The sequence below is a fragment of the Enhydra lutris genome, unplaced genomic scaffold (assembly GCF_002288905.1).
Source record: "Enhydra lutris kenyoni isolate GAN:26980312 unplaced genomic scaffold, ASM228890v2 scaffoldscaffold27, whole genome shotgun sequence".
In the NCBI taxonomy this organism is placed as follows: Eukaryota; Metazoa; Chordata; class Mammalia; order Carnivora; family Mustelidae; genus Enhydra; species Enhydra lutris.
In genome coordinates this window covers 8,240,802-8,265,588 of record NW_019154111.1, presented here as the reverse complement: position 1 = coordinate 8,265,588, position 24,787 = coordinate 8,240,802, and the positions used below count along the sequence as shown (strand labels likewise).

The 24,787-nt window shown below is 41.6% G+C and overlaps 1 protein-coding gene across 1 annotated transcript in view; it reads left to right on the top strand.

Moving 5' to 3' along the window:
* The window catches only part of LOC111151934 (caldesmon 1), a 184,168-nt gene that overhangs the window by 120,435 nt on the left and 38,946 nt on the right, over positions 1 to 24,787 (top strand). Inside the window, exon 4 of the mRNA XM_022510159.1 lies at positions 23,549 to 23,695. Within this exon, the coding sequence (XP_022365867.1) occupies positions 23,549 to 23,695 (147 nt within the window). The remainder of the gene's footprint in view (positions 1 to 23,548; positions 23,696 to 24,787) is intronic.

The following is a 24,787-nucleotide window of genomic DNA, read 5'->3' as shown; positions in this document are numbered from 1 at the left end:
TGAAGGGCAGACAGGAAGTGCGTACTGCCTCTGCTCATCCCCATGGAAACAGTCCTGACGTCATAGATTGAACCGTGCCAGATCCCTAAGGGGTTAGAATAATGGGAAAGATTTATCTTCCACTTTCTCCCTCTCTCCTGTAATCACTTTTAATATTTCTGACCTTACTTAAACATCAGACTTGACCCAGGGAAGTGTTATGAGTCTGCCTCTCCTGGATCTGAAGATGTCGGGGCTGGGAGAGAGATCATGTCAAATATCCACCCCCCTCCCCACCCCGGGAACGAGGCTCAGTCACCCAGCTGGCCCGAGGAGCCCAAGAAGGCCAGGGTTTCACGAGTCCCCCTCAGAGCTACAGGTAAATCCCTAACCAAGATCCTCAGATACCAGAAGAGCAAAAGGAACACAGCAGAGGTAGAAACTGAGCATTTAAGAGAATAGATTTACAAGTTGCAATAGAAGGTATTTTAAGAAATCAGATGGAATACTGGCCCCATGTAATGAACCACTCACCTAAATAAACAGTGGAAAATGCTGGAAATTGTGAAAAAAAAATGCCAATGAAGTAGAATCATTCAGTCCTTAAATTGAATGCTGTATTAGTTTCTTAGGACTGCTGAAAAAAACTACCATATCCTGAGTGGCTTGACAGAGCTGGCAGGGTTTCCTTGTGAGGGCTGTGAGGGAGACTCTTGGAGGCCTCTCCCCGGGTGGTTTGCCGGCCATCTTTGACAGCCCTTGGTGTGTAGATTCATCAGTCTAATCTCTACCTTCACATGACAGTCTGTCTCTCTTCACATAGTCTACCCTCCATGAATGTCCTTCTTTGTATCCAAATTTCCCCCTTTTATAAGGATACCTGTCACGCTGGGTGAAGGCCACCCCAGTGACCACACCCTCAGCATTACCTGATTACCTCTGTAGAGGCCTTATTTCTACATAAGATCACATTTTGAGGTACAAGGGATGTAGGTCATCGACATCATTTTTAGAGAACACAGTTTAATCCATAGCAAGTACCGGAAGATTTAAAATAGTTTAACATGATATTTCCTAGTTTAATTCATAAGGAATATGTGGGATAATTTTCCAGGATAATTAAAACGCCAGCTGGCTGAAGGATATTGGGGCAGTGAGGACATCTGGGTCCTTCACTGATAGGCTGTCGGTCTAAAGCCATTCCAGTGAAAGTCAGAACCAACCTCCACACGTAAAGCTCTGAACCGTCAGTTCTTCACTGAGGTTGGGTGTTAAGCCAGCCCCAAAGATGACTAGAGAAGGGGATTATCCTCCTCCAGGAGGACATGTGCATTTTCTGGCATGGGTAGATAAAGCTGTCTGATGATAAATTTCCATCTGCATTTTAATGAGAAGTGACATGGATTATGAGTGCGACAGAGAAAATGCAAGATAAACGGCATTCCATTTATTGGACATTTTTAGCCACAGCTCTGTCCCTCTACCCTCCTCTCCTCAAAATAGAAAGCCAGAGAAAAGTTAGTCATTAGGAGAGGAATAAGGGAATACAAAGAGAAGATGAGACCCCTCCCCTGCTTTCTTCTGCATTTCGGAGCCTTTTCTTATGTCACTATGTGCGATGAAAAGGAGTTAAAGATTCTCAAGTTAGAAAAACCTTTCTGCCCAGTTATCCCCTTCGTGCTTGGAAACAGCAGCATGCTTTGGGATACATACAAGCACAGAACCTATATCCCATATCTTGAGGAGGATAGTGATAATAAAAAAAGTTAATAAAAACGGTTAACAATCATCTAGAACGTACCATGTGCCAAGTACTGCTCTGAGTACTTTTCAAATAGTTGTTCATTTAATCCTGAAACAGTACCACGAATTAAGTACCCCGACCTCCATTATATAGATGAAAATGAGGCCAGAGAGGTTGATTCCCTGGCCTGGCCACCTCTTCCCTGCCTGGATGTGCATAAGTACTGGCCCCTGGCTCCTGGCTCCTGGCCCCAGGCTGCGCGGCTCCTGGTGGTTCCCTTGCTCTCTCCAGCTTTGCATGTAACGGATGTTATCCCCTGCCTGTGCTCTCACAGCTCTAACCTCGGGTCTGCATGGGAGACTCTGGCGGCAATTGTAATAGGACATCAGATCCTGCCTGATGAGCAAGTTTCTCCTCCGGGCACAGAGGGCCGGAGGGGGTGAGAGGAGTGGTCTCAGAGGGTCTGGGATCATCCATGACCCTTTACCTTAAATAGCCAGCCCAGGAGACTAAATTCCACTAAATATAACTCTCCCTTTGAGACAGAGGTCTACAAAGAGGTAGTGAGTACGCCTCTTCCCCCAGTGGGAGACCTAGACTCCCATAAAACTAGCAACTCCTCTCATTTCATTGTGACTAATATCACATGACTTTCTTATGCCAAGTATACGCAAAAAAATCTCCAAACGACTTCTCCATGTCTTAACCTCTAAATCCTGTCTTGTCACAATCAGAGAATTGAGGAAAGGAATGGAATGTGGTGAGTTGTAGCGGTGCGAAGAACCCAAACCTTGGGCTCGGCCAGCAGGTGGCTAAAATCTGATGTGTGTTTATCTTGAAAAAGTGATTTGATTGCTCTGTGTCAGCTCTGCTCATCTGGATTGTAAGACAGGAGTAATCATGTCTCCTGAGTGTTACTGTAAGGGTTAGATGAAATGGATCCTGCCCATTGCCTGGCACCTAGTAAGGCCCGCACAGAGGGGAGTTCTCACCATTAAATAAGCTTCCTCGTCATTTTAATCAATTTGTTTGCTTCACTCTTTCAAAGTCAAGGTTGGCTAGTCTGGTATATCCCCCCCCACCTCTTTTTTTTTTTTTTTTTAATCACCTGTGTTATGTTTATTTTTAAATAGACAATAGCTGTTGTGTTTGGCTTTTTTAGCCTTAAAAGTGTTACCTACAACTTGAACAAGGAGTCAAATTTAGCAGAGTTCGTTGTTAGCAACAGCCCCAGGGGCCTGGGGCCTCCTACAATCTCCCAGGGGCCTGTACACCCATTGTGTAGAGGTTCCTGGGGGAACTTGAGGACATCAGTTCTCTCTGGCAGGCATCAGAGCAACTCATCTGAGCAGAACACCACGATATTATGACACATCTTTGAGACAAAGGAGTACCAGTAAGAAAAGCCCCAATTGATTAGTGATGTCCTAGCTCTGAAGGCAATCGCTCAGCACCACCAAGTCTATTTCCTCAACTGTGAAGTAGAAAAGATAATAGTGTTTATCTCACTGGTATTCTAAAGATCACTAGAACATGTACATGATGGAGGTGTTTTGTAAATTACAGGAAGTTAGAATTGTAATCCATTATTGCTTGGATAGATCTGAGTTCGAGTTGGTTCTGAAAACAGCTTAGCCACTAAACAGGATGGATTAACAGGACGGCCCTGCTGACACAGATTATAACAGGGCAACCTCTCGTTTTGACAGGAAGCCCTTCCCACTTTCACTAATACCATAGACAAAGCCTAGTTTGGATGGTGGTACATGTGAGAAAAGGAGAAAGGTAGTAAAGTAGGGTGAAAGAGCAGGGAGAGGGCATCCCTGTAGACAGGTGAGAAGAGAAGCAGGAAGACATGAGGAACAGGGCTTTTCTTTTGCTGCAGCTTAAAAAAAAAAAAAGCAAATGACACCTCTGGGTTCAGATGTCTGCTCTGGAACTGGGACAGCCCTTCTCAGAGGTTAAGACCAGGTACTCACTGATGATACATATTCAGCTCCATGGAAGTTTTCAACTTAAAATTTCTTTGACTGCATTTCTGAGTTTCAAAAATACCCTTCCAAAAAAATGCATTAAAAAAAAATTAGGATTGTGGTTTTTTTCGGTTTGGCCTTAAAAAAAAATTTTTTTTTCTAATCCAAAACCATAATTGTGGCCTACCAAGATGGATTCTCCTCCCATACAGCGAGGATTTAATTTTTCCAGTCCCCTCCCTTGGTGCCTGTTATCCTCTTCTGGTTTTTGATGAAGTGCACATGTTCTAGAAGACTCTCCTGGGCCTCAGACATGAGCGGCTCACTGGCCACTGCCAGTGTCCTAATAAGGGAATGAACATGCTCCTGTTGCTGAGGTAAGAGGAGTCAGGCGGTAGAGGATATTTTTGCTGATTGAGGAGGATAAGGTGTGGTTTGGCAGGTACCCCGTTGGTTGGGCTGACTCCCGACCAAATTCTCTTTTTACAGTTCGAATTCCGTAACAGACTGTAAGAATTGTTTCCTCACAGATTCTGAGCTGAGTTTTAAGATCCTCATCCCGACACAAATCATCCATGATAGGGAAAAATAGGAAACTGGGGGTTATGTCATGTCTTTATCATGAGAGGAGGTGAAATGCTCCCAGCTGCCAGGCCTGCTCCTCCAAGGGACCGCCACCAGCCAGCAAAGGTGGCATCAGACCCCGTCAAATCTGGTCAACAGGGAGAACAAGGAATATATCACTCAGCGTATTTAACCAGTGTTTAATAAGTTTAAAAAAACTTATCTGCACAATATTAAGTAACACCTACATTCTGCTTATAAATACTGATATACCTCAATTCAAAAAATACACAAAGAGAACTTGGCATTAGGATCATAAGGGCGAGTGGCACCATCCGTTTCCTCTCTGATTTCTAAATACTTGCCCATGGTTTCTCTCTCCACGACTCTTTTCTGAACGACTCTACACTGTCTTTTCACATAACTGCAGCTGCTGCCAACTCTCCCTAAGACACTCATTATGAATCAGTGTTTCTCAGTTTGGTTGTGCACTGGGCTCAATTGGGGAGCTTTAATGCCTGGATCATAACCCCAGCGGGTCTGGTTTAATTGGTCTGGGGCACAGCTTGGGCAGAGGGATTTTTTTTTAAAGGTTGATTTATTTGAGAGAGAGTGCAGGGGGGAGGGGCAGTGGGCAGAGGAGAGAGAATCTCAGACAGGCTCTGCACTCCGCAGGGCTCAATCCCAGAACCATGAGATCATGACCTGAGCCAAAATTAAGAGTTGGGCGCTTACTGGACCGAGCCACCCACGTGCCCCAGAGCAGAGGGATTTTTAAAAGCTCCCCCAGGTGATTCTAATGCATAGCCAAGGCTGAGAACCAGTGTTGTGAATGTATCCTCTGTTGTGTCATCCAGCCCCCAGATGGCAGGACGAGGCTCCTTTTCTTTCTGATGTTTTGAAGCCTTTAAAGAAAATACAGTATATATATGAAACAGGTCAGACAGGTTTCCCCTCAGATTGAGAGGTTCAGTTCAGTAGTTTTAAGCCTAACAGTAGGGAATTGTGCTTTCAACCAAAATCAACTCCTAGACACATGGTTATTGTCTATACTTTATTTCTCCTGCGTGCAAGAAGTGAAATTAAAAAAACAGTGTATCTTTTCCAATGTCAAATAGTGAAGTTATAATCTTAATTTTTTCTCTGTTTTTTATGGAGATTATTCACTCCTTGATATCTAATTTAGTTAATAAATGCTTCTTTATTTTGCTTTTCTTTTAATAGTAAGTCAGTTTTACATCCTGAAATTGTGTAATTGCCATCTGTGGCAAGGATAGAACGATATGACTGGAGAATTTAAAAAAATTCTTTGAAACCATCTGTCTTCACAAATTGGATCTGGAAGCGCAGGACCTGCATGGGGAGAAGTTTTGAACTTTGGAAGAGTCACAGATTAATGTCCAGCATAACTCATTGTTCGCAACTTCTTTACTGGAAATTTCATTACCAAGAAAGAAAGGTCATTTAGAAATTCAGAAGAGCAGCTGAGCAAGGAAGATAAATTAGAAAATCATCACCTTAAAACTGACTAACAAGTTATTACTATAGATGAAATTGGCCTGGGCAAGTATGTTGAGCAAGAAAAGAATAGAGCCAAGGAAGACACCCAATGGAAGACACAAAAGAAACTACAAAATAAATAGTAGGCAGAGAGCTTCAAAGAGGAAGCTATGGCCAACAGTGTTAAAGGCCTCTGTGAGGTCAAATAAAATGGAGTCTACAAAGGGCCATTGGGCACTTTGTTTCAAAGTGTAACTCTAGAGAGCACAAGTCTGTAATACAATGTCATTTTGAAGTCATGGCTACTAATGTCTGGATCAAAAATAATCAGTATTTTATTCTGAGATATTTAATAACCAAATTGAACTGTTCTTTTAGGTCTCTTATTAAACTGATTTAAAAAGTCTAATTCTGATATTAAATGTAAAAGGGACAAGACAGCCCATGATACAGTGGAATGAGCTATTTTGGGCTATCTTAACAAATTGCCAAAGAATGACAGAATCAGTTTCAATTTGAGCACTTGAAAATATTTTTTCAAGAGCACTTGAAAATATTTCTAAAGGAACAGCTAAATCAAACTTGCTTGGTTCACCTACTTGCACTGAATTATTTTTGCTTTCCATAGACATTGCAAAAGGTGAAAACCAACACTAGGCTTGGTAGTGCGAAGAGAGAATATAGAGGGATATAAGGCATTTACAAGGGAAGATGATACAAAGGGAGTTATGAGGGAAACACATACCCTCGAGTAGCAGGAAAATATAGAACATCTGCTTTGTTCATGAGCCAAGCCAAGGCCAGTCATCTGACAAGAATAGAGATAGGCCAATGGCAGGTGTGCACACGCACACACCCACACACAAGCTCTAAAAGCAAGCCAGGGTCCCCAGTCAACCTGGAAAACACCAGTTGACTCAATTTGACTTTAGCCCCTGATTATTGACTAGGTTCAAAAGTCAAATATCTTTCCTGTCCATAACCATTTGGTTCTTCTTAACTAGGAAGACACATTTTCCAGCTCTATCTCAGGGGGACTTTCTGTATGTAGTTGCAACATAATGCCACCTACAGAGAAAGTAGTATACACATGAGAAACAGATTTGCAAGAAATGTATTAAAACTTCTGCATTGTGGACCAAAGAGCAAAATTCTGTGGGTATCTACCCAGGCAGACATTGGCAAGAAGGCTTTGACTGGTGATTGCTTACAACTTCCGGTGGAAAGGAATCGAGAGAAATGTTAATAGTTGAGTTGTACTTCCTGTACTTTTTGCTAACCCTCTTCTGTCTCCATAGATTTGGGGCTGTCACTGTCACTCCTAAGTTGGTTTAATTTAGCTCTAGTCCATCACTTCGTAGTAGCGAAGCTTCAACCTGAGAGATTATTTCTTCCCTCAGTGAATGATCAGTTTTCAGCTTCTAGAAATCATGATCAGAGAACAAACCCCATGGGCCATGCAGCATGGCAGCAGGCATGGCCAGGTTTACTGACATATTCACAAGCCAGTATGGAGCGTCTACCCTTGGCAACCCACAAAGCTTCTGAATATGCCTTTGGAAAATAACCCCACTGTGTGTGCTTTTGTTGTTAAAAAAAAAAAAAAAAAGTGCACCTTTGGAACAAGCTTTGGAGTAGTCTTCTCCCATTGATAAAGCTTTAATAACACTAATTTTTTTGTAAATAATCTGGAGCCTAGTAGAGAATTAATTGGTCTTTCCTTGGTCATGAAACTGAGTCACATTTCATTGATCTGTCCTTTTGGGCACCGCTGTTGTTCTGTATTTCACTCTAGAACTTTTGAATGGCTCCATGTTGGCCTAGCTGTCCTTTCCATGTCTGATTCAGAGAAATCCCTGTGAACTTGGGCAATTCACCTCACACTGCAAGGAACTGAACTGGGCTTCATCATTGTTAATTAGCCTCCATAATTGCCCTTGCTCAGGGCTTTATGCCATATGCCTTTCTTGAATTCAATTACAACAACAACAAAAAAACCAACCTTATTAAATACCTATTTTATGCAAGGCACATTAGGAGGAGAGCTAAAAATATGTATAAAATGCAACTCTTGCTTTCCACAAACATGACATGAGAGATAAGATGATACTCAAATAACTTCAAGGCAATATGTGATAAATGTCTGAAATGACATCAGAGATTTCACAGGAGGCCAAGAGTTCCTTCCAGTTGACTTCCATTATGTCTGGTAAGACTTCACAGAAAAGTGTAAGCCTTTGAGCTGGGCTTGAGGGATAGAGAAGACCACTCCAGGTATAAATGGAAAGGAGGAAAGGGCATTCTGAGTAGAATTTGATCAAAGGAAAGAAAGCAAGAGAGTATGAGATGAAGTTAAAAGAACAGGAAATGAAGCTTGACTAATAGTGATTATGCTTTCTGGCCCTGGCACCTTCACTCGGTCCGTCTTTCCAACCACATGTGACTGGTCCTGAGGGAAGAGCAAGATTCCCACCCCCAGAGGGGAGGACAGCCCCTGCCTTTTCGCACACTAGGACTCCTTACAGCTGACTTGTAACTGGATAAGTGGATTTGCAGGTGATATAGCTTATCTAGTTTAAATGAAACAACCTTCAGAAAATGGACTTGGAATTCTGGACTTAAAAGAATTTCTACAGGGACGGCTGGCTGGCTCTGTCTATAGAGCGTGTAACTCTTGATCTCCGGGTCGTGAGTTTGAGCGCTGCATTGGGGGTAGAGTTGACTTCAAAAAAAAAGAGAATTTCTGCAGAAGTTTCAGGTGGAAGGTAGTACTGATCCTGTGAGCCCAAAAGACAGCGAGAACGTGGCAGAGCTGTCCCAGATGTGGGGAGCGCATGCGAGCCCTCACTTCCTCAGCCACACACTTCACTTGTTCCTTTCAGTGAAGGTGAATTTCCAACAGAAAGGGGAAGTGTAACTGCTTTTCAGAAGAAACTCCTGCCACGGAGAGGTCTTTTGAAAAATGACCCCATTGTCTGTGATTTTGTTGTTGAGAAGAATCAGAGGTGTAACCGAGCAGTATGATCAGAGCTTCACACCTACCTTGGAAACATTTTCTGATCTTTAAAAAATGTCCCAAGTGAAGCATTTCAGTAGATTTGAAGCTGTTTCCTAAAGATGTAAAACTAAAACACCTTTCGATTACTTCAGATGAACAACTGGTTGACATCAGGACAGACGTAAATCTTCTCAGCTACTTTCATCAAACCGCACTCTTGGTGGGGAGGTCGAATCTATTCATATCATGCTTCCATATGCCAAGCCAATAATATGTTCTTTCCGTTTGAATCTACTTATCTTTTTTAAAAATGTTTTATTTATTTGTTTGAGAGAGAGCACAAGCAAGGGGAGGGGCAGAGGGAGAGGTTAGAATCAGGCTCCCCGCTGAGCAGGGAGCCCAATGTCAGGCTCAACCCAGGAACGCCAGATCATGACCTGCACCGAAGTCAAACACTTAACCGAGTGAGCCACCCAGACGCCCCTCTGTTTGTTTTATAGATCTATAAAACATTTATGATAGCACTATAAATAAACCAGTGCGCATGTGTGTGTGTGTGTGTGTGTGTGTGTGTACGTGTGTGTGTGTGTGTGTTTGCTTAATTTTTTAACTGATATGAGTACACTGTAAAATTTTTTTGAGACCCTTGGGTTAGATTTGGGATCAGTACACTTTTCCTCTGAAGGACTACATTGTGTACATTTTCAAATTTGTGGCAAATATGCCCTCTGTCATAATTACTCAGCTCTGGTATTGAAGTGTGAAAGCAGCCACAGACAATATGGGCATGGCTACATTCCAGTAAAACTATTTACAAAAACAGGATGTGGGCTGATTTGGTCCTTGGGCCATAGTTTGCCAGTCCCTGGCTTAGAGGACAGAGGTATTTGCTGATCTACAGAGTGCCCTAAGAAAGCCCATACAGTGTCTTGTCATAGGTGAAAAAGACAACAACGATGGGAACTACATAGACTTGCATCTATCTGGTCCTGACTTTGTAATTACTTGTATGAATCACTTCGCCTCTTAGAGCCTAGGTTGCCATGTATAAAATGTGGAGCTTGGGTTGAAAATAACCTCCAAAATACCTTCTCGTTGAATCATTCCATGGTCCTAATATCGCCTCGCCACATCTGTGGATTTTTTTTACCTAGGACCTGATTTCTAAGCAGAATCTGTGAAAATCTGATTTAACTCTGTGGGCAAAGTGAGTACAAGACAGTGGAGAAGGTGACAAAAATAAGAGAGGACAGAAATGCTGTTCTAAAAACTGGGAAGTCCCAACTTAGGGTTCCTGAAAAATCCTTTACAGTGCATTGTCAGTGATGGTCAGAGTCTACTGGTCTTATAGCTGAGATGCATGGAGCTAAGATGTGGGGAGCTGGCCCTTTATCTCCTGGGAAAAGTGCAGTGTGAATGAAATACCCAGAGTGGAGTCTGAAACTAGAAAATCCTCCCTGTGTGCTGCCCTGGGGCCTCTGCCACGGAAGGAGCCTCTCTCCTTAAGCTTTGTAAACTGTTTGGTTTACTCTTGCAGTTAACGAGGAGCTGTCTTTCTTTCTGGGTCTGCCAAGCACAACTGGACCTTCACTAATGCTCTTCATGCACTCCAAGCCCCGGCCAGACTCAACTGTTTGCTTTTCCATGTCCATATTTCCTGACTCTGCAACCTCACCATTTGAGCTCTCTGTATGTGGGTGGGGCCTCTTCCGTCCCCTGCCACCCCCAATCCCAAAGGATCCAGCTCAAATACCACTTCCTCCATGAAGCCTTCTCTCATCCCTCAGCCAGCAAAGCCTGCTTCTTCCTCTAAACTCTACATCACTGTATCAGTAAGTCTCCTATGATATTTCCACATTCTATCTGCTCTTGCATTTTTACAGATGTCTTTGCTTCCCTACCAGATTAGAAACTCCTTTCAGGAGTTTAATTCATCTTGCTTTCCTTCTCAGTGGCTTCAACAGAGTAGATGATCAATAAATATATGTTGAATGGACATCCTAATTCTGGCCACCCGAGGGTCCATCTGCAGTTTCCCATGACCACACATTAAGACCCTACCTTCCCATCTGGCCCAGAATCACCACGTCATCCTCAGAATCTAGACCCCTCAGGCAGCCCCTTTTGCTGCCCACAGCTCCCCACCCTGATGTCCCACCCAAATTTAAGTGTCCTCCCCTCAAAGTTTACGTCTCACATGGATCACCAGTTTGATTGGGGAGAGGAATGTATACAAGATTAGAAACCTACAAGCCAATGCCGATGCTATAACATTGTAATTTGTAGTTAAAGAATAGGATATCTTTAGGGTAAAGTCAGTTATCTCCCCAACTGAAATCAGTGCCTTATATACCAGGTAACAGTTTCAAGGAACTAGTGATTGCTTTAGTATCTAGTCGAGAGACAGCATAAGCCTTGTTGGTTAATAATCTATTGTTGGGATAGAAATCCGCTGGTGTGTGACAGATACCCTCGAGTAATTTTAAGTACTGTTCCAGAATGTCTCTAATGCCCGGGTTTCCCTCCCTCGGAACCCTGGCTGCCTGATTCTTAAGCTGTTGGTGATTGTAATTCGATTAACCCACACAAATGAAGGTGCTTCATTATTAATATTGCTCTGTTAAAATGTTCTCATTTTTATAGGGGTCTTCTATTAACTCAAAGGGAGTCTTTAAGCGTGGAAGGTTTCTATGTGGTTTGGTTTGGTCAGGCTGGCTCTTAACCAAGTCAAAACAAATAGGTATTTGCTTTTTTCCCTCTGCAGTGAGCAGGCCCAGTGTTAGGTAAGGTTTCTGTTGACTTAGGAAGATGATCTACCAAGCGCAGAGCAAACTCCTTGACTTCTTTTCCCAACAGTAGGGAGGTTGGACCCATTAGCGATGGTTGGCTCCCAAATCCTCTGCAAGAATAAATGTTCTTTCCAAAGAGCCAAACATCCAGGATTTGGCCCATCATTTTCCATTTCCTGTCTCCACGCGAGGTTTGTCTTTCTATTTGCTACCCCCTGTAAACAAAACTTTGCAGTTCTAGCACTTGGAGGGGAGCTACTCGCCAGCTGGACGTTAGGTACGTTTGTGCAATACCTCTGGGGTCAGGGAGGCAGTCACCACCCGAAAATATGCTTTCTTGCCAGAGCGACACTCATGCATTTCAGCAGAGGTGCTGGAAACAATGGTCCGGTGTCCTGTCTATCAGTACAGTGGAGCTTTCTGTTTCTGAGGAAGAGAGGAAGCATGAAAGGGGGAGGAAGATGGGAGGCTCTGCCGCTGAACGGAAAGAAGTAGAGCCAACAGGGAGTACGGGCAAGAGGAAATGAAGAGTAAGTCTTTTTCTAATTAAGAAAAATGAGAGTGGAAGCAGAAAAGCTCCAGAGGGTACTTTTGGAGGAGGAGAGGATCATAAAAGGCCTGTTATGAAAATCCATTACCCATGAATTTTCCCCCAGTAAGCACTGCCTGTCTGGAGAGGCTGGGGAGAGTCCTCTCCACTGACACAGGACACGTGACGTCCGTTAGCAGCATTCGCAGGCCGTGCGCCATTTCCGTGAGCATGTCTGCAATCCCACTTGCCCCTTTCAGGGATTCCCTTTCATTAGTCACAGGTTCGTAATCTCTACTTTAAGGACATCTTGTTTTCCTTTTTCCAGTCGCCTTATTCCTTTTGTCAGATGCTTACCAATGTGACAGCAGTACCATCATTGGAAGCCCCACCACGTGAAATGGTGGCCCTTTGTACCACACCACACAAATATTTCAAATTTGGGGCTAAGACCTGAATTTCTAGACACTAAGCATAAGACTCATCTAACATGAGTTCGTATTTTTACATTCAAAGATGAAAAGGGGAATTTCTGTTCCTAGGAGTCTTTGGCTATGAAAAGAACCTGCTTGTATATGTATCTACGGTCAGATACGGTTGCTCCAAATTGGCGGGGGAACGTGGGGGTCTCCCTGCACCCTGCTCTGGGATAGTTGTTGAGCCAATTATATATCCAGGTGCAGACCTAGTACAAAAGAAAGGACTGGTAAAATGTAGTGTTGCCAGTCACAGACACCTGGGTCTGAATTGCTTTAATATGTTGTATTTGAAAAAAATTAAAGCCGAGCTTTTTTGTCCACATCTACTGTGCACATTAAAGCAAGATTGTCTTAATTAATAGATATAGCAGGGCGCCTGGGTGGCTCAGTCGGTTAAGTGTCTGCCTTCAGCTCAGGTCATGATCTCAGGGTCCTGGGATCGAGCCCCATGGCAGGCTCCTTGCTCAGCAGGGAACCTGCTTCTCTCGCTGCTGCCCCCCCCCACTTGTGCTCTCTCTCCCTCTCTCTCTCTCTGTCAAATAAATAAATAAGATCTTTAAAAAAAATAGATACAGCAGTCAGGAAACAGCCCCAAGTCAGATTTTACTTTTGGTTGACATTTTAAAAGGCCTAAGTTTATTAATGGCTGTATTTATTTAAGATTCTTATTATTTAATATTTCTTGGTAAACAAAGAATCCTAGGTTGGGGATGAAGAAAAGTTCATACTTAATGAAAACACAGAATTGGGTTTATCTCTATTAGTCATGTTTTATACTAGTTGATAAGAGTTAAAAGAAAGGAAAAGAAAAGTTTGAGGGGCGCCTGGGTGGCTTAGTGGGTTAAGCCTCTGCCTTCAGCTCAGGTCATGATCTCAGGGTCCTGGGATTGAGCCCCGCATAGGGCTCTCTGCTCTGCAGGGAGGCTGTTTCCTCCTCTCTCTCTGCCTGCCTCTCTGCCTACTTGTGATCTCTGTCAAATAAATAAAAAAAATCTTTAAAAAAAGAAAAGAAAAGTTTGATTATTTTAATTCTCTTATTGGCCACTTAAACATTTCTCTCACTCCTTTTCATTCATTTTGACCAAAGTTCAACATTAATAACCAAGTGAGGAGCAAAGTAGATCTTCTCCATCATTAACCTGCTCTTTCCATACCTACACTTTCCAAACATTTATAAATGAAATGGTGACCTGTTTGGATCTGACCAAGCTTATTGTTTTAACAGGGCGGGATAGCGGGAGGGATGCAAAGACAGTCCTGTCTGTGACAAAATAGATTTTAGTTTAATCTCAGGAAACTGTCATGGAATTATTCCTCCAAAATCTGTACTAAATAGGTTTGACAGATGCCTTGTTCCTTTCAAAAATAACTGTGATAAAAATAGCAATTCAGTGGGGACCCCTGGGTGGCTTGGTCCATTAAGCATCAGACTGTTGATTTCAGCTCAGGTCATCATCTTGGGGTCCTGAGATCGAGCCCCAAGTCAGGCTCCCCCCTCAACTTGGCATTCCCTCCCTCTGCCCCTACCACCCTGCCCCCCACTCTCTATCTCACTCTCTCTCAAATAAATCTTTTTTTTTTTTTAAATAGCAATTCATTAAAAAAGAAAATCCAGATTCTGTTCATTTATTTCTGCTGAATATCACTAACCATCTATGGACTTCTTTTTTAAATTATTTTATTAACATATAATGTATTATTTGCCCCAGGAGTCATCTATGGACTTTCAAAAAGAAAATAGTACCAGTTGAATAAAGAGTTTAGATAGAAATTCCAGCCTCAAGAAATGTTTGCAAAACCCTGTGCCTTGTCTATCATTCTAAACTACAGCTGTTCACATAAACATAGATGAATCTCAGAAACACATAGTTTTATGAAAAACTAACCATAGGGGGCGCCTGGGTGGCTCAGTTGTTAAGCGTCTACCTTCAGCTCAGGTCGTGATCCCAGTCTCCTGGGATGGAGCCCCACATCCAGCTCCCTGTTCAATCAGAAGCCTGCTTCTCCCTCTCCCATTCCTCCTGCTTCTGTATCCTCTCTCTCGCTGTGTCTGTCTCTGTCAAATAAATAAATAAAAATCTTTAAAAAAAAAAAAAGAAAGAAACTAACCATAGAATGTATACAGTATGATTACATAAAGTTGTAAGAAGGCAAAACTAAAAAATAAATTGTTGGGGCACCTGGGTAGCTCAGTGGGTTAAAGCCTCTGCCTTTGGCTCAGGTCGTGATCCCAGGGTTCTGGGATCGAGCCCCATGTCGGGTTCTCTGCTCAGCAGGGAGCCTGCTTCCTTCTCTCTCTGCCTGCCTCTCTGCCTACTTGTCATCTCTGTCAAATAAATAAAATCTTAAAAAATAAATAAATAAAATAAATTGTTGAGGCATGCATACCTTGGGAGTGAAACTACCAAAAAAAAAAAAGTAGGAGAGTAATAATTGATAATAATAATTAAATAATAATAATAATAATTAAAATAACCCAGAGGGAGGCAAGGTGGAGGGGTGTGCGTCTTTCACTGTCTGATGCTGTTTTCTACTCCGCTCTATGGCACATGTTTTTGCACCGTGGTCTGTGGTTATAAAACTCATGTGATTATGGAATGTCACCATTGTATGAAGCATGTGGAAGGCGGAGGGTGACAACTGGCAGCGATGACATGTATCAGAGCCCTGGAGGATGTCAGCACACAGTGTCTTACTGTTGGGATCTAGAACTTACCGTGGCTATGCAAACTGTAGTAATTCTCATAAAGGCGTTAGGGGAAGGGTTCGGGGTGGAGAAAGGGAATAATTGAAATAGAACATACCTCTCTTCCTGGGTAAATTTCTTCAGAGTAATTTTCAGAGTAAGACTATATGCCTTCACCCTGGCCAAAGGCACACCACTGATACAGCAATGAATTATATGATGACAGCTTATTTTTACCTTCTTTCCCTACCAAAAACCCCCATATAATTATATAGATATATAAAATAAATAATATATAAATATATAATAAATGATAACAATATTTTAAAATATATATGTACTCTAAATCAAAGGAACTTTTCTTCCATTCTATTCAATTTGATTACTAGCAGACCAATTGACTATTAGCTATTAAGCCATTTCTAAACATATTCTGCCTTAAAAATTTTTTTTATTTACTTGATTTTTTTCTCCATTGTCATTTTTAATGCCTTTCTTTAAGGAATTCAAGGGGGAAACATTCAGAGTTGGACTTTATGTTCATTTAATGAAACCACAGCATTTTGCAGACACCACATATAAACAAAATGATATTTAAGAGCCTGGAATGTTGCTATAAACTTCTTTTAATTTTAGAACATACAGTAAATCTCTGGGGCAAATATGACTCATTTCAGTAGGTTGGATTTTCCCTCCTGATCACAGCATTGCCTGAGAGTTTGCTAAGAGCTTTTGAGCAATTCACAGAGCTGATGGGATATGTTTAGAGATTCTGCTTGCATTTCATATTATGAAATAAAGTCACCAGGGTGTTTGGTACATGGAAGAGAATAATGAAAGTATGTATGCATCATTTTGCCTCCTAATAGTTGAATACATCTTTAACCCACAAGAGGTTTTAACTCTTTAAGTTGGATCCCATATTAAGACACAGGTTAAGACAATGAAATAGAATCAAGAGTGAGGGAAATCAGACAAAAGCAATTGACTAAGAAGTTTTTCTTTAAAAAAAAGAAGAAGAAGAAATCATTTTTCCTTAAGGCCTTCTCCTGAATCTGGCCACTATGAGGAGAGGAGAGCTGCAGAATGCTGTGGACAGGATCACGTTTGTGGTTGAGTGTCTCAGTTACAACCTGGAATCCCCCCCCCCCCACCCAACCAACACCACCTTCTCTCAGACAACTCCTTATATGAAAGTGTGAAAGTGGAAATAGTGTGGGTTGCAGGGTGGGGAGAACCGATCTGAGAGTTCAGCCGACCCTACCAGCCCGCATGTTATTGTGAATTTGCAAATGGTGAACTACTGGTAGGATCTCTGGAGGTGAATTTATTCGATCTGTTAGAATTTTAGGTGCAGTATTCTCTTTTTAAAATATGGGAATGTGGGCGCCTGGGTGGCTCAGTGGATTAAAGCCTCTGCCTTCAGCTCAGGTCATGATCCCAGGGTCCTGGGATCGAGCCCCGCATCGGGCTCTCTGCTCAGGCAGGGAGCCTGCTTCCCTTCCTCTCTCTCTGCCTGCCTCTCTGCCTACTTGTGATCTCTGTCTGTCAAATAAATAAATAAAATATTTTTAAAAAAATAAAATAAAATAAAATATGGGAATGTGGCACAGACAAGGAAAGCAGAGAGACCCGGGACACTGATCTGCACGGGGACCTCTTTAAGTCTTTAGTAAGCGGTGCTGGCTTCAGTAGCACTGACACTGAAATTGCGGCAATCCAGAAAAGATTAGCATGGCTCCTGCCCATCGATAAACTGCAAATTTGTGAAACATTCCTTATTTTTTTTTTAAACGTCTTTAATAAATAGGCCTCACTTTAGTGCTTTGAGCCTTTTATTTTCTCTGTGGCTTTCTTCACTTAACCTGTGGGTCTGCATGTGTGTCTGTGTGTGGGTGTGCTTACTAGCACGAGGGATGTTGAAAAACAAAAGGCTTTGAAGGTGACAATTCAGAGTCAGTTCCGTGGTGCTCTTATCATCTCTTGTTGTACACCTGTGGTTCTCTAGTAGTGAAGGTACTGAAAGGGATTCCCAGATTCATATCCATGCCTGTACATTCTGTGGTCTGATAAGTAACTGTTTCAGGTATGAGAGAAACTGTTCTTCAAATACATAGAAATGCAGTGGTTTAGAAGACAGATACCCTTTTATGTATTGTTGAATTTATAGACATTTTATAAAACATTTTATTAGTAAATAACAAAAATATAAGCAGTTATCATGATACCTTAATGTTTCTTGATATTTTGTTTTTTAACTTTTTTAAAGATCTATTTATTTTAGAGAGAGAAAGAGAGAGAGCGTGAGTGGGATGGGCAGAGGGGGAGAGAATCTCAAGCAGGCTCCACACTGAGCATAGAGCCTGATGCGAGGCTCGACCTCATGACCTGGGGCAAAACCAAGAGTCGGATTCTTAACGGACTGTGCCACCCAGGCACCCTTCTTAATATTTTAAAAGGATCCACCTTCTTAAAATAGTAGAAACCACTGCCATACAAGATATAGAAGATTAAATATTTTCTCTGGTCCTGTAAGTTAGCAGGGGGCTGTCTTAATGTATGCTGATGTGACTTGGTTATTTGAAGTGACAGAGCATGGGGAATTCTCACTTTGAAACACCTGGAGTGACTACTATGAAGGGTGATGGGACAGAATCTTTAAATGAATGTACACTATTCCACTTCCCAGTTATCTACCCTCTAAAAGGCATGCACAAGAAGGAACTGTATGCAACAGAGTTGTAGCACTATATGCAACAGAGAAAAACTAGGGAAAACCCAAATGTCTGTCGAAAGGAAAATGGCTAAATAAACCAAGGGCTCCTTGCAGTAGATGATAAGAATAAATTATGTCTTGATGAACTGATTTAGAAAATCATCAAATATATTATTAAGTTGCAAAATAATTGTATCATACATACCATGTATGTAAAAGAAAAAAACAATAGCAAGATTGCAAATCCAAACTTGATTATTTGGTTGTCCAGTTAATTTCTCAGAGTAGTACTGTGATTATCAACATAAAATAAGTAAATTTAAACTCATTATAGACTCAACCACACTTCTTTTTCATTCTCTGTAGGTCTTCAGTGCTCCTAAACACGCAGTAACATCAGCTTCCCCCGCTCCATAAAAACGGTTCTTGTTTTTCTTTATCCTATTTTTAAACCCGACTTCCTGATAAGAGATCTTGTTTGGTTAATAAAATACATTGCCAGCATTTTTGCTTAAAAATTTTAAGGATCTACTGTAGTCTCAAATCAGAAAGCAGCAAAATGGAAAAAAAAAAAAAGACAAAATGAAAGGCAGTAGGGCAATACTCTTCAGACTGTGGGGAACACAGGGTACAAACAAAATGAAACAGCCTATACTCTAGGTGAAATTAGAAGAATTTTGCCAGTGTTGTGCAAGTCTTGAGAAATATTTGATGGGGAAGATGGGGTGAGGGAAATACTGAGGCAAGATGACTAGCGCCTTGCTCCAATGTCTTACTACAGAAGCCTTGCCCCTTCGCCTTTCTCCCTTCTAGCAGACCCCAGCCCATCCAAATGTAGACACTGATTCCTCAGCGACTTTCTTATTTGCCATGTCTGCAGTACTTTTATTTATTTGAACTTTCTGTCTAAACGGCACAGCATGTAACATGATTATCTTGTTACTTGAATATACTGAGGCTGTGGGGCTCTGATGGTAAAAACTTAAAGCGTCTTTGGTGTGAAAGCCACAGCATTCCAAGAAAGTTTTCCCATTGCATAGCTCTGTTTTTTCTTATAACACCAGAACCTTTAAACTGCTGGTTCTGGGAATGAAAGACAAGCCAGTCCTCTCTCCTTTTTTCATACCACTGACAAAATCAAATAACATCATGTAATTTTTATGGACTTTTGAGCCTTTTTAACACGTATTCTCTCTCTCTCTCTCTCTCTCTCTCTCTCTCTCTCACACACACACACACACACACACACACACACACACGTGCTCTTCCTTCCGAATGTTTGATGCTACCAGCAGCACTGGCCTTCCTGTAGTGAGATCAATCATGTCTTTCACCAGGTATTCTTCAAGAGACGAGTGAAGGTGGTTAGCAGAAACAAAGCATAATACTCCATAATAAACCTGCTTACACTCAGCAGCGGTGGGAACACCATGGATTCTGGCCAATCAATACTGATATTTAATAGAGGTGCCTTACCTATCATTAGTGAGTTACCAGTTTCTTAGAAGAACAGATCGTAGTAAAATGGTTAAATCTCTAATAAACATAGTGTAACCATTCTCAGATGATTCCGAGGAATTTGGGGTCCCACACTGCCCCAGGTCATCTGGGACCAGTAGTGGAATACCACTGGGCTTCTTTCAGCTGGCATCTGCTGAAGGTTCACAGAAGGAACAAAGGGATTGGATACTTTTATTATAAGCCAGTGGGCGTTAGGTATGATTGTTACTGGTCAGCAGCATTTCAAATATGTTTAAGTCCAGTGTGCAGAAGATTAGAAACATTAACATTTTGTTTTTAACTGAGTTCCAAGTAGAGGTTATGCTAACATTTGGTATATTAAAGATGCTGCATACTCACCTGTCCTTTGGACAAATTCTGCTTGGAGTGAAATTAGCACTCATTATGTTGCTGGTGTTGTATACCTTTCTGAAGGGCAATTTGCCAACATGTATCAGAAGCCTTTTAGGGGCACCTGGGTGGCTCAGTTGTTAAGCATCTGCCTTTGGCTCAGGTCATGGTCCCAGGGTCCTGGGATCGAGCCCCACATCGTGCTCCCTGCTCAGCAGGAAGCCTGCTTCTCCCTCTCCCACTCCCACTCCGCCTGCTTGTGTTCCCTCTCTTGCTGTGTCTCTCTCTGTCAAATAAATAAATAAAATCTTTTTAAAAAAGAAAGAAGCCTTTTAGATGAAGATACTCTTAAACTCAGAAATGCTAACTTCTAAGAATTTTTCCAAGATAAATAGCATATCTATATGATATAAAAGCATATCTATAATGATGTCCTTTGCAGCCTCATTTATAAGAACATAAAGTTGGAAAAATCCTAACTGTCCATCTACATAAAATAGGTTACAGAATAGTACATCCATATAATTGCTGTGTGGTTCTATACACAGAATACTGTGTTGCTGTGGAAAATTAGATTTTGCAAATGTGTTAAAAAACAGTCATAAATAAAGAAACTGTTTATGAAATAATATGTATAACATGGTCCCACTTTGTTAAAAACAAAAGTATCCATGCATGCAAAACAAATGTGTGGTAAAATATATCAGATGTTAGTTGTGTCCATATCTGAGTGGTATGATTAGGGAGCTGATTCTCACTTTCTCTTTTACACATCTGGTAGTGTCTGGTTTAAGCAAATAAGAAATGTATGTTACTTTTAGAATCAAAAAAAATTAAACAGTTGAGTTGCTGTCCATTTTGAACGAAAAGGAATAAACCTGTGGGAGTAGTGTGAAGGGTGAGCTGCTGTGGGTGAGGCCCAAAAGCTGAGCAGCCACTGAGGCTCATGGAGGAAGTCTCAGAGTCGAAGAATTTCCACACATATCAAGTCATTTGGCAGGAACGGAATTTCACTTATAAAGTCAAGTGGTATGTGACTGAGCCAGCAACTGGGCATGTTGTGATTCAAAATACCATGAAAGTATTTTGGCTCCCTGTTTGTTTTGAACTTTGAAAACAACTTTAATATGTTTCTTTATTGGTAGTAATAAAAGATCCTTAAAAATCTAGCTCTAATAACTGCGTAGCCTAGGCAAGGAGCTACCAATGGAGAATACCAAACAAGAAGAGTTAGGAGAGACAGAAGAGTGAGTGGTCTGGTTGTCAGCCCACCCCTCCGAGGAGAAATCCAAGATGAAGAAGGGTTGAGTATGACCTAGCCTAGAGAGATGGCAGATGTAGTTGGGTAGGTGGGATGTGGAGGGCAGTTAATATCTCAAATCTTTGAAGTATAGTGGGAAGTTGAGGGTTTCATGTGAGATTCCATTTAGGGGAAGGCAGGGGGAGTTGTTTTTAGCATAGGATATCCCAGATGGAGCTTTTAGGTCTCTTGCTTGTTTTGGAAAAGAAAGGCCCCCAAGTAGTAGCCAAGACCTCACGGCTGATCCAGAGATATAGAAGAATGAATTAAACCTTTCTGTTTGATTAGCTTGGGAAGCAGTCATGAAGGGCTCATTCTCCCTGCTGTGGTTAAAGCTGTCTACTGAGAAATAAGCCAAAGGAACATTAGGCCAAGAATCTGAAGACTAAAGCCAAACCACTGGGAAGGGCTTTTGATTGCAGACTACAGTGTGATTGAATTAGAAAGGAACATTCGATTCATGTCATGCTGTCACCTCAAATTCAACACGTCTAAAATTGAACTCATCTTTCCTCACAAAGCAGCTTTTCAAGTGAACTTTGCTAATAACAACAGAATATTGCACTGTGAAACACCATACCATAACATATCCGGGATTTCATTTGATTGTCACACAGTTACAGGCAAGGGACTTTAACTCAGGTTAAAGGGCTGGGCTGCCAGCTAGTAAGAGAGCAGTTCTAGAAACGAGGTTTACTGAGTCATAACCTAGTCCTCCTCCAACGAGATCACACCGCCTTTCTCTCCAGATCTGTAGAAATAAACCGTCAGTTTCACAGAATTACTATGACATTTTAGTTACTTATATTGACACTTGAGTATTGCACACTAGCAGATTTTAGTAAGTATGAAGTCAGATTTTCTGAAGCAACAAAGAACAAAACAACCAAACTTTGGAACTGTTAGTCTTGTTTTTTATGGGTGAAAAACATTCATAGTGTTCGTATTCTTGAAGTCAAAAGGTAGACACAGACGAAATAAAGTGTTGGATCTAAGCCTAAAGATGTCTCATCTGTAATCTAACATAAGCAAACCATCATCAGTTATAGTAGGTTCATATTGTTGGTACAAATTACATGGTTCTGCTGTTTCATTTTCTTTCATTTGGAAATTATTTTAGGTTTGTCATTACGTAAGAATTATAAGCATGAAATGTTTATATATCTGGATATCTATTTGTAGATGTGTAAGTAATATAATAAGACAAGCCGCCCACTGTGCATTGCGGCTTCATCCCAACCCATGGCCCCATCGGGCAGGCCTAGCCCTGCTTCCTTGGGACTCTGTATCTCAGATGTGTTCCTCCTTCACAAGTAGCCAGGGTAACCATGCAGATCGCTTTATCTTGAGTTTAGACATCTGTAGTTGCCCAGTTCCAATTCTTTTTTTTTTTTTTTTTTTATTTATTTGACAGAGAGAGAGAGATCACAAGCAGGCAGAGAGAGAGAAGGGGAAGCAGGCTCCCCACTAAGCAGAGAGCCCAATGTGGGACTCGATCCCAGGACCCTGAGATCATGACCTGAGCCGAAGGCAGCGGCTTAACCCACTGAGCCACCCAGGCAACCCCCAGTTCCAATTCTTGATTTGGCAATAATATTAATGGAAATGTACGTAATGCAGTGATGGTGATTGTATAATTTTCCTAAATAGGTATTTGCTTCAGACAAACTACAAAAGCCCGATACCATCTATGTGTATAGAGAGCGCCCTCTGTGCTTCCCCTACGTGCCTCAGCTCTTGGGTTTCTATCTACGCATACACCTGGGGGCTATCACGATGGGCCCGACCTGTGGGGGTAGAATCCTAACACATGGGTTTTAGAGCAAAAAGGAGGGCCTTTCAGGGAGCCACACTGACTTGAAAACCCTCCTATCAGTTGTCAGTAACACCTTCCCTCTCCAGTGATCAGGAACTGAAAGGAAAAAATAAAATCCAAGCAAAGAGGGTATCCTACTCTCCATTTTAATTAGCAATTTGGGTTTACTAATGCCAAAATCCTGGCTTGGTAACTTGATTCTTTTCTATACAACATGCTGAATCTTTTAAGCGAGTGTTTTGATTATTTTTTGATTCAGTGCTTCAGAATTTTGCCTCTAAATCCTAACATGCTAATAAGTAGTTTAGTAAAGATATTAAAATTTGCTTACCCACAGTCTCTGCACAGCCTGCTTTTGTGTTTTGTTTTTTTTTTTTTTTTAGGTTAAGCTATTATTTGATCACTGGAAATTGTCCTGTGTAGCTATTAGACTCGTGCTTTTCAGATACTCGGAAGTTTGCAAACTATGCAGATCACGTCTCTATGGAATGGAACGATCCATTTAGAACTCTGGTTCAGTCAGTGGTTGAGGTCAGGAAAGGACTCAGAGCTGATCTGGCAAAGATCCTGGTGAAGACGGTTGGCGGCTGGCATGCTCAAGAGGTTGTCTTTGTGACATTGCAGGATCGCCTACCAGAGGAACGATGACGACGAGGAAGAGGCCGCCCGTGAACGGCGCCGCCGCGCCCGGCAGGAGAGGCTGCGGCAGAAGCAGGAGGAAGAATCCTTGGGGCAGGTGACTGACCAGGTGGAGGTGAATGCCCAGAACAGGTACTGTCCTTCCCGGAATGGAGAACTTCTAAGTTACTTCTTAGCCTGTCTGATGAATGGAATGTGCTGGGCAAAGCATTCCCTTCTCAGCCCGGCTCAACTCTTTTTCTGTCTAACTTATTCAGTCATTTTTGTGGTAATTGTAGGCCCCTAATCAGATAAGACAGTCAAACTGATTTAGAAATTCAGACACCAGGGGCGCCTGGGGGGCTCAGTGGGTTAAAGCCTTTGCCTTCGGCTCAGGTCATGATCCCAGGGTCCTGGGATTGAGCCCCGCATCGGGCTCTCTGCTCAGCGGGGAGCCTGCTTCCTCCTCTCTCTCTGCCTGCCTCTCTGACTACTTGTAATCTCTATCAAATAAATAAATAAAATCTTTAAAAAAAAAAAAAAGAAAAGAAATTCAGACACCACTACTTTCTTCTCTTCCCCTCTGCCATCCCCTGCACACATCCCACTTGAAGTGCTTTATTTTATTTTATTTTATTGTACAGTCTAGTAATCTTTTTATTTACTAACTATGATGGGTTACATCTTTAAGTAAGGAAAACTATTTACATTCATTCTTTAGGGTGTTGTCGTCTGTTTTGAACTGAAGATTTATTAGCTTAATAGGTCCTCTATGCCTCCCAGTAGCAAATAATATTTGAATTTTTAAAGTAGATGTAAATGTCAGATGTCTTATTTTTCCTGATCTACAGCCTCAGTCAGTATTCTCTGATCACTACAATATTCAGCAAGGTGCAGAATCCTGCTTAATGTAATGTATTTATTCAAACAAGCTTATGAGTTTACTAGCACATTTTTTCCTGTACAGGCTTTGGTAGTGATCAGGACAGTTGAAAACTCCTAATCGGTTCAACTTCTTCAAAATGGGCTTTTATAAGCTCACACATATGTCACTTAATGCCCCAAGGTATAAAAAAGATGAGAATATTTGGGGGTGGGGTTGGAGAAAAAAATAATTTTTGTTTACAATTATGGGCTAAATAAATGTGAAGCTACGACAGAAGCTTCTGTGTATGGTTTTGGTTTTAGCCTATTTAATTTTGTGTGTGTTGGGAGGGCATTGTTGATAGTTCCTTTAAGTCAATC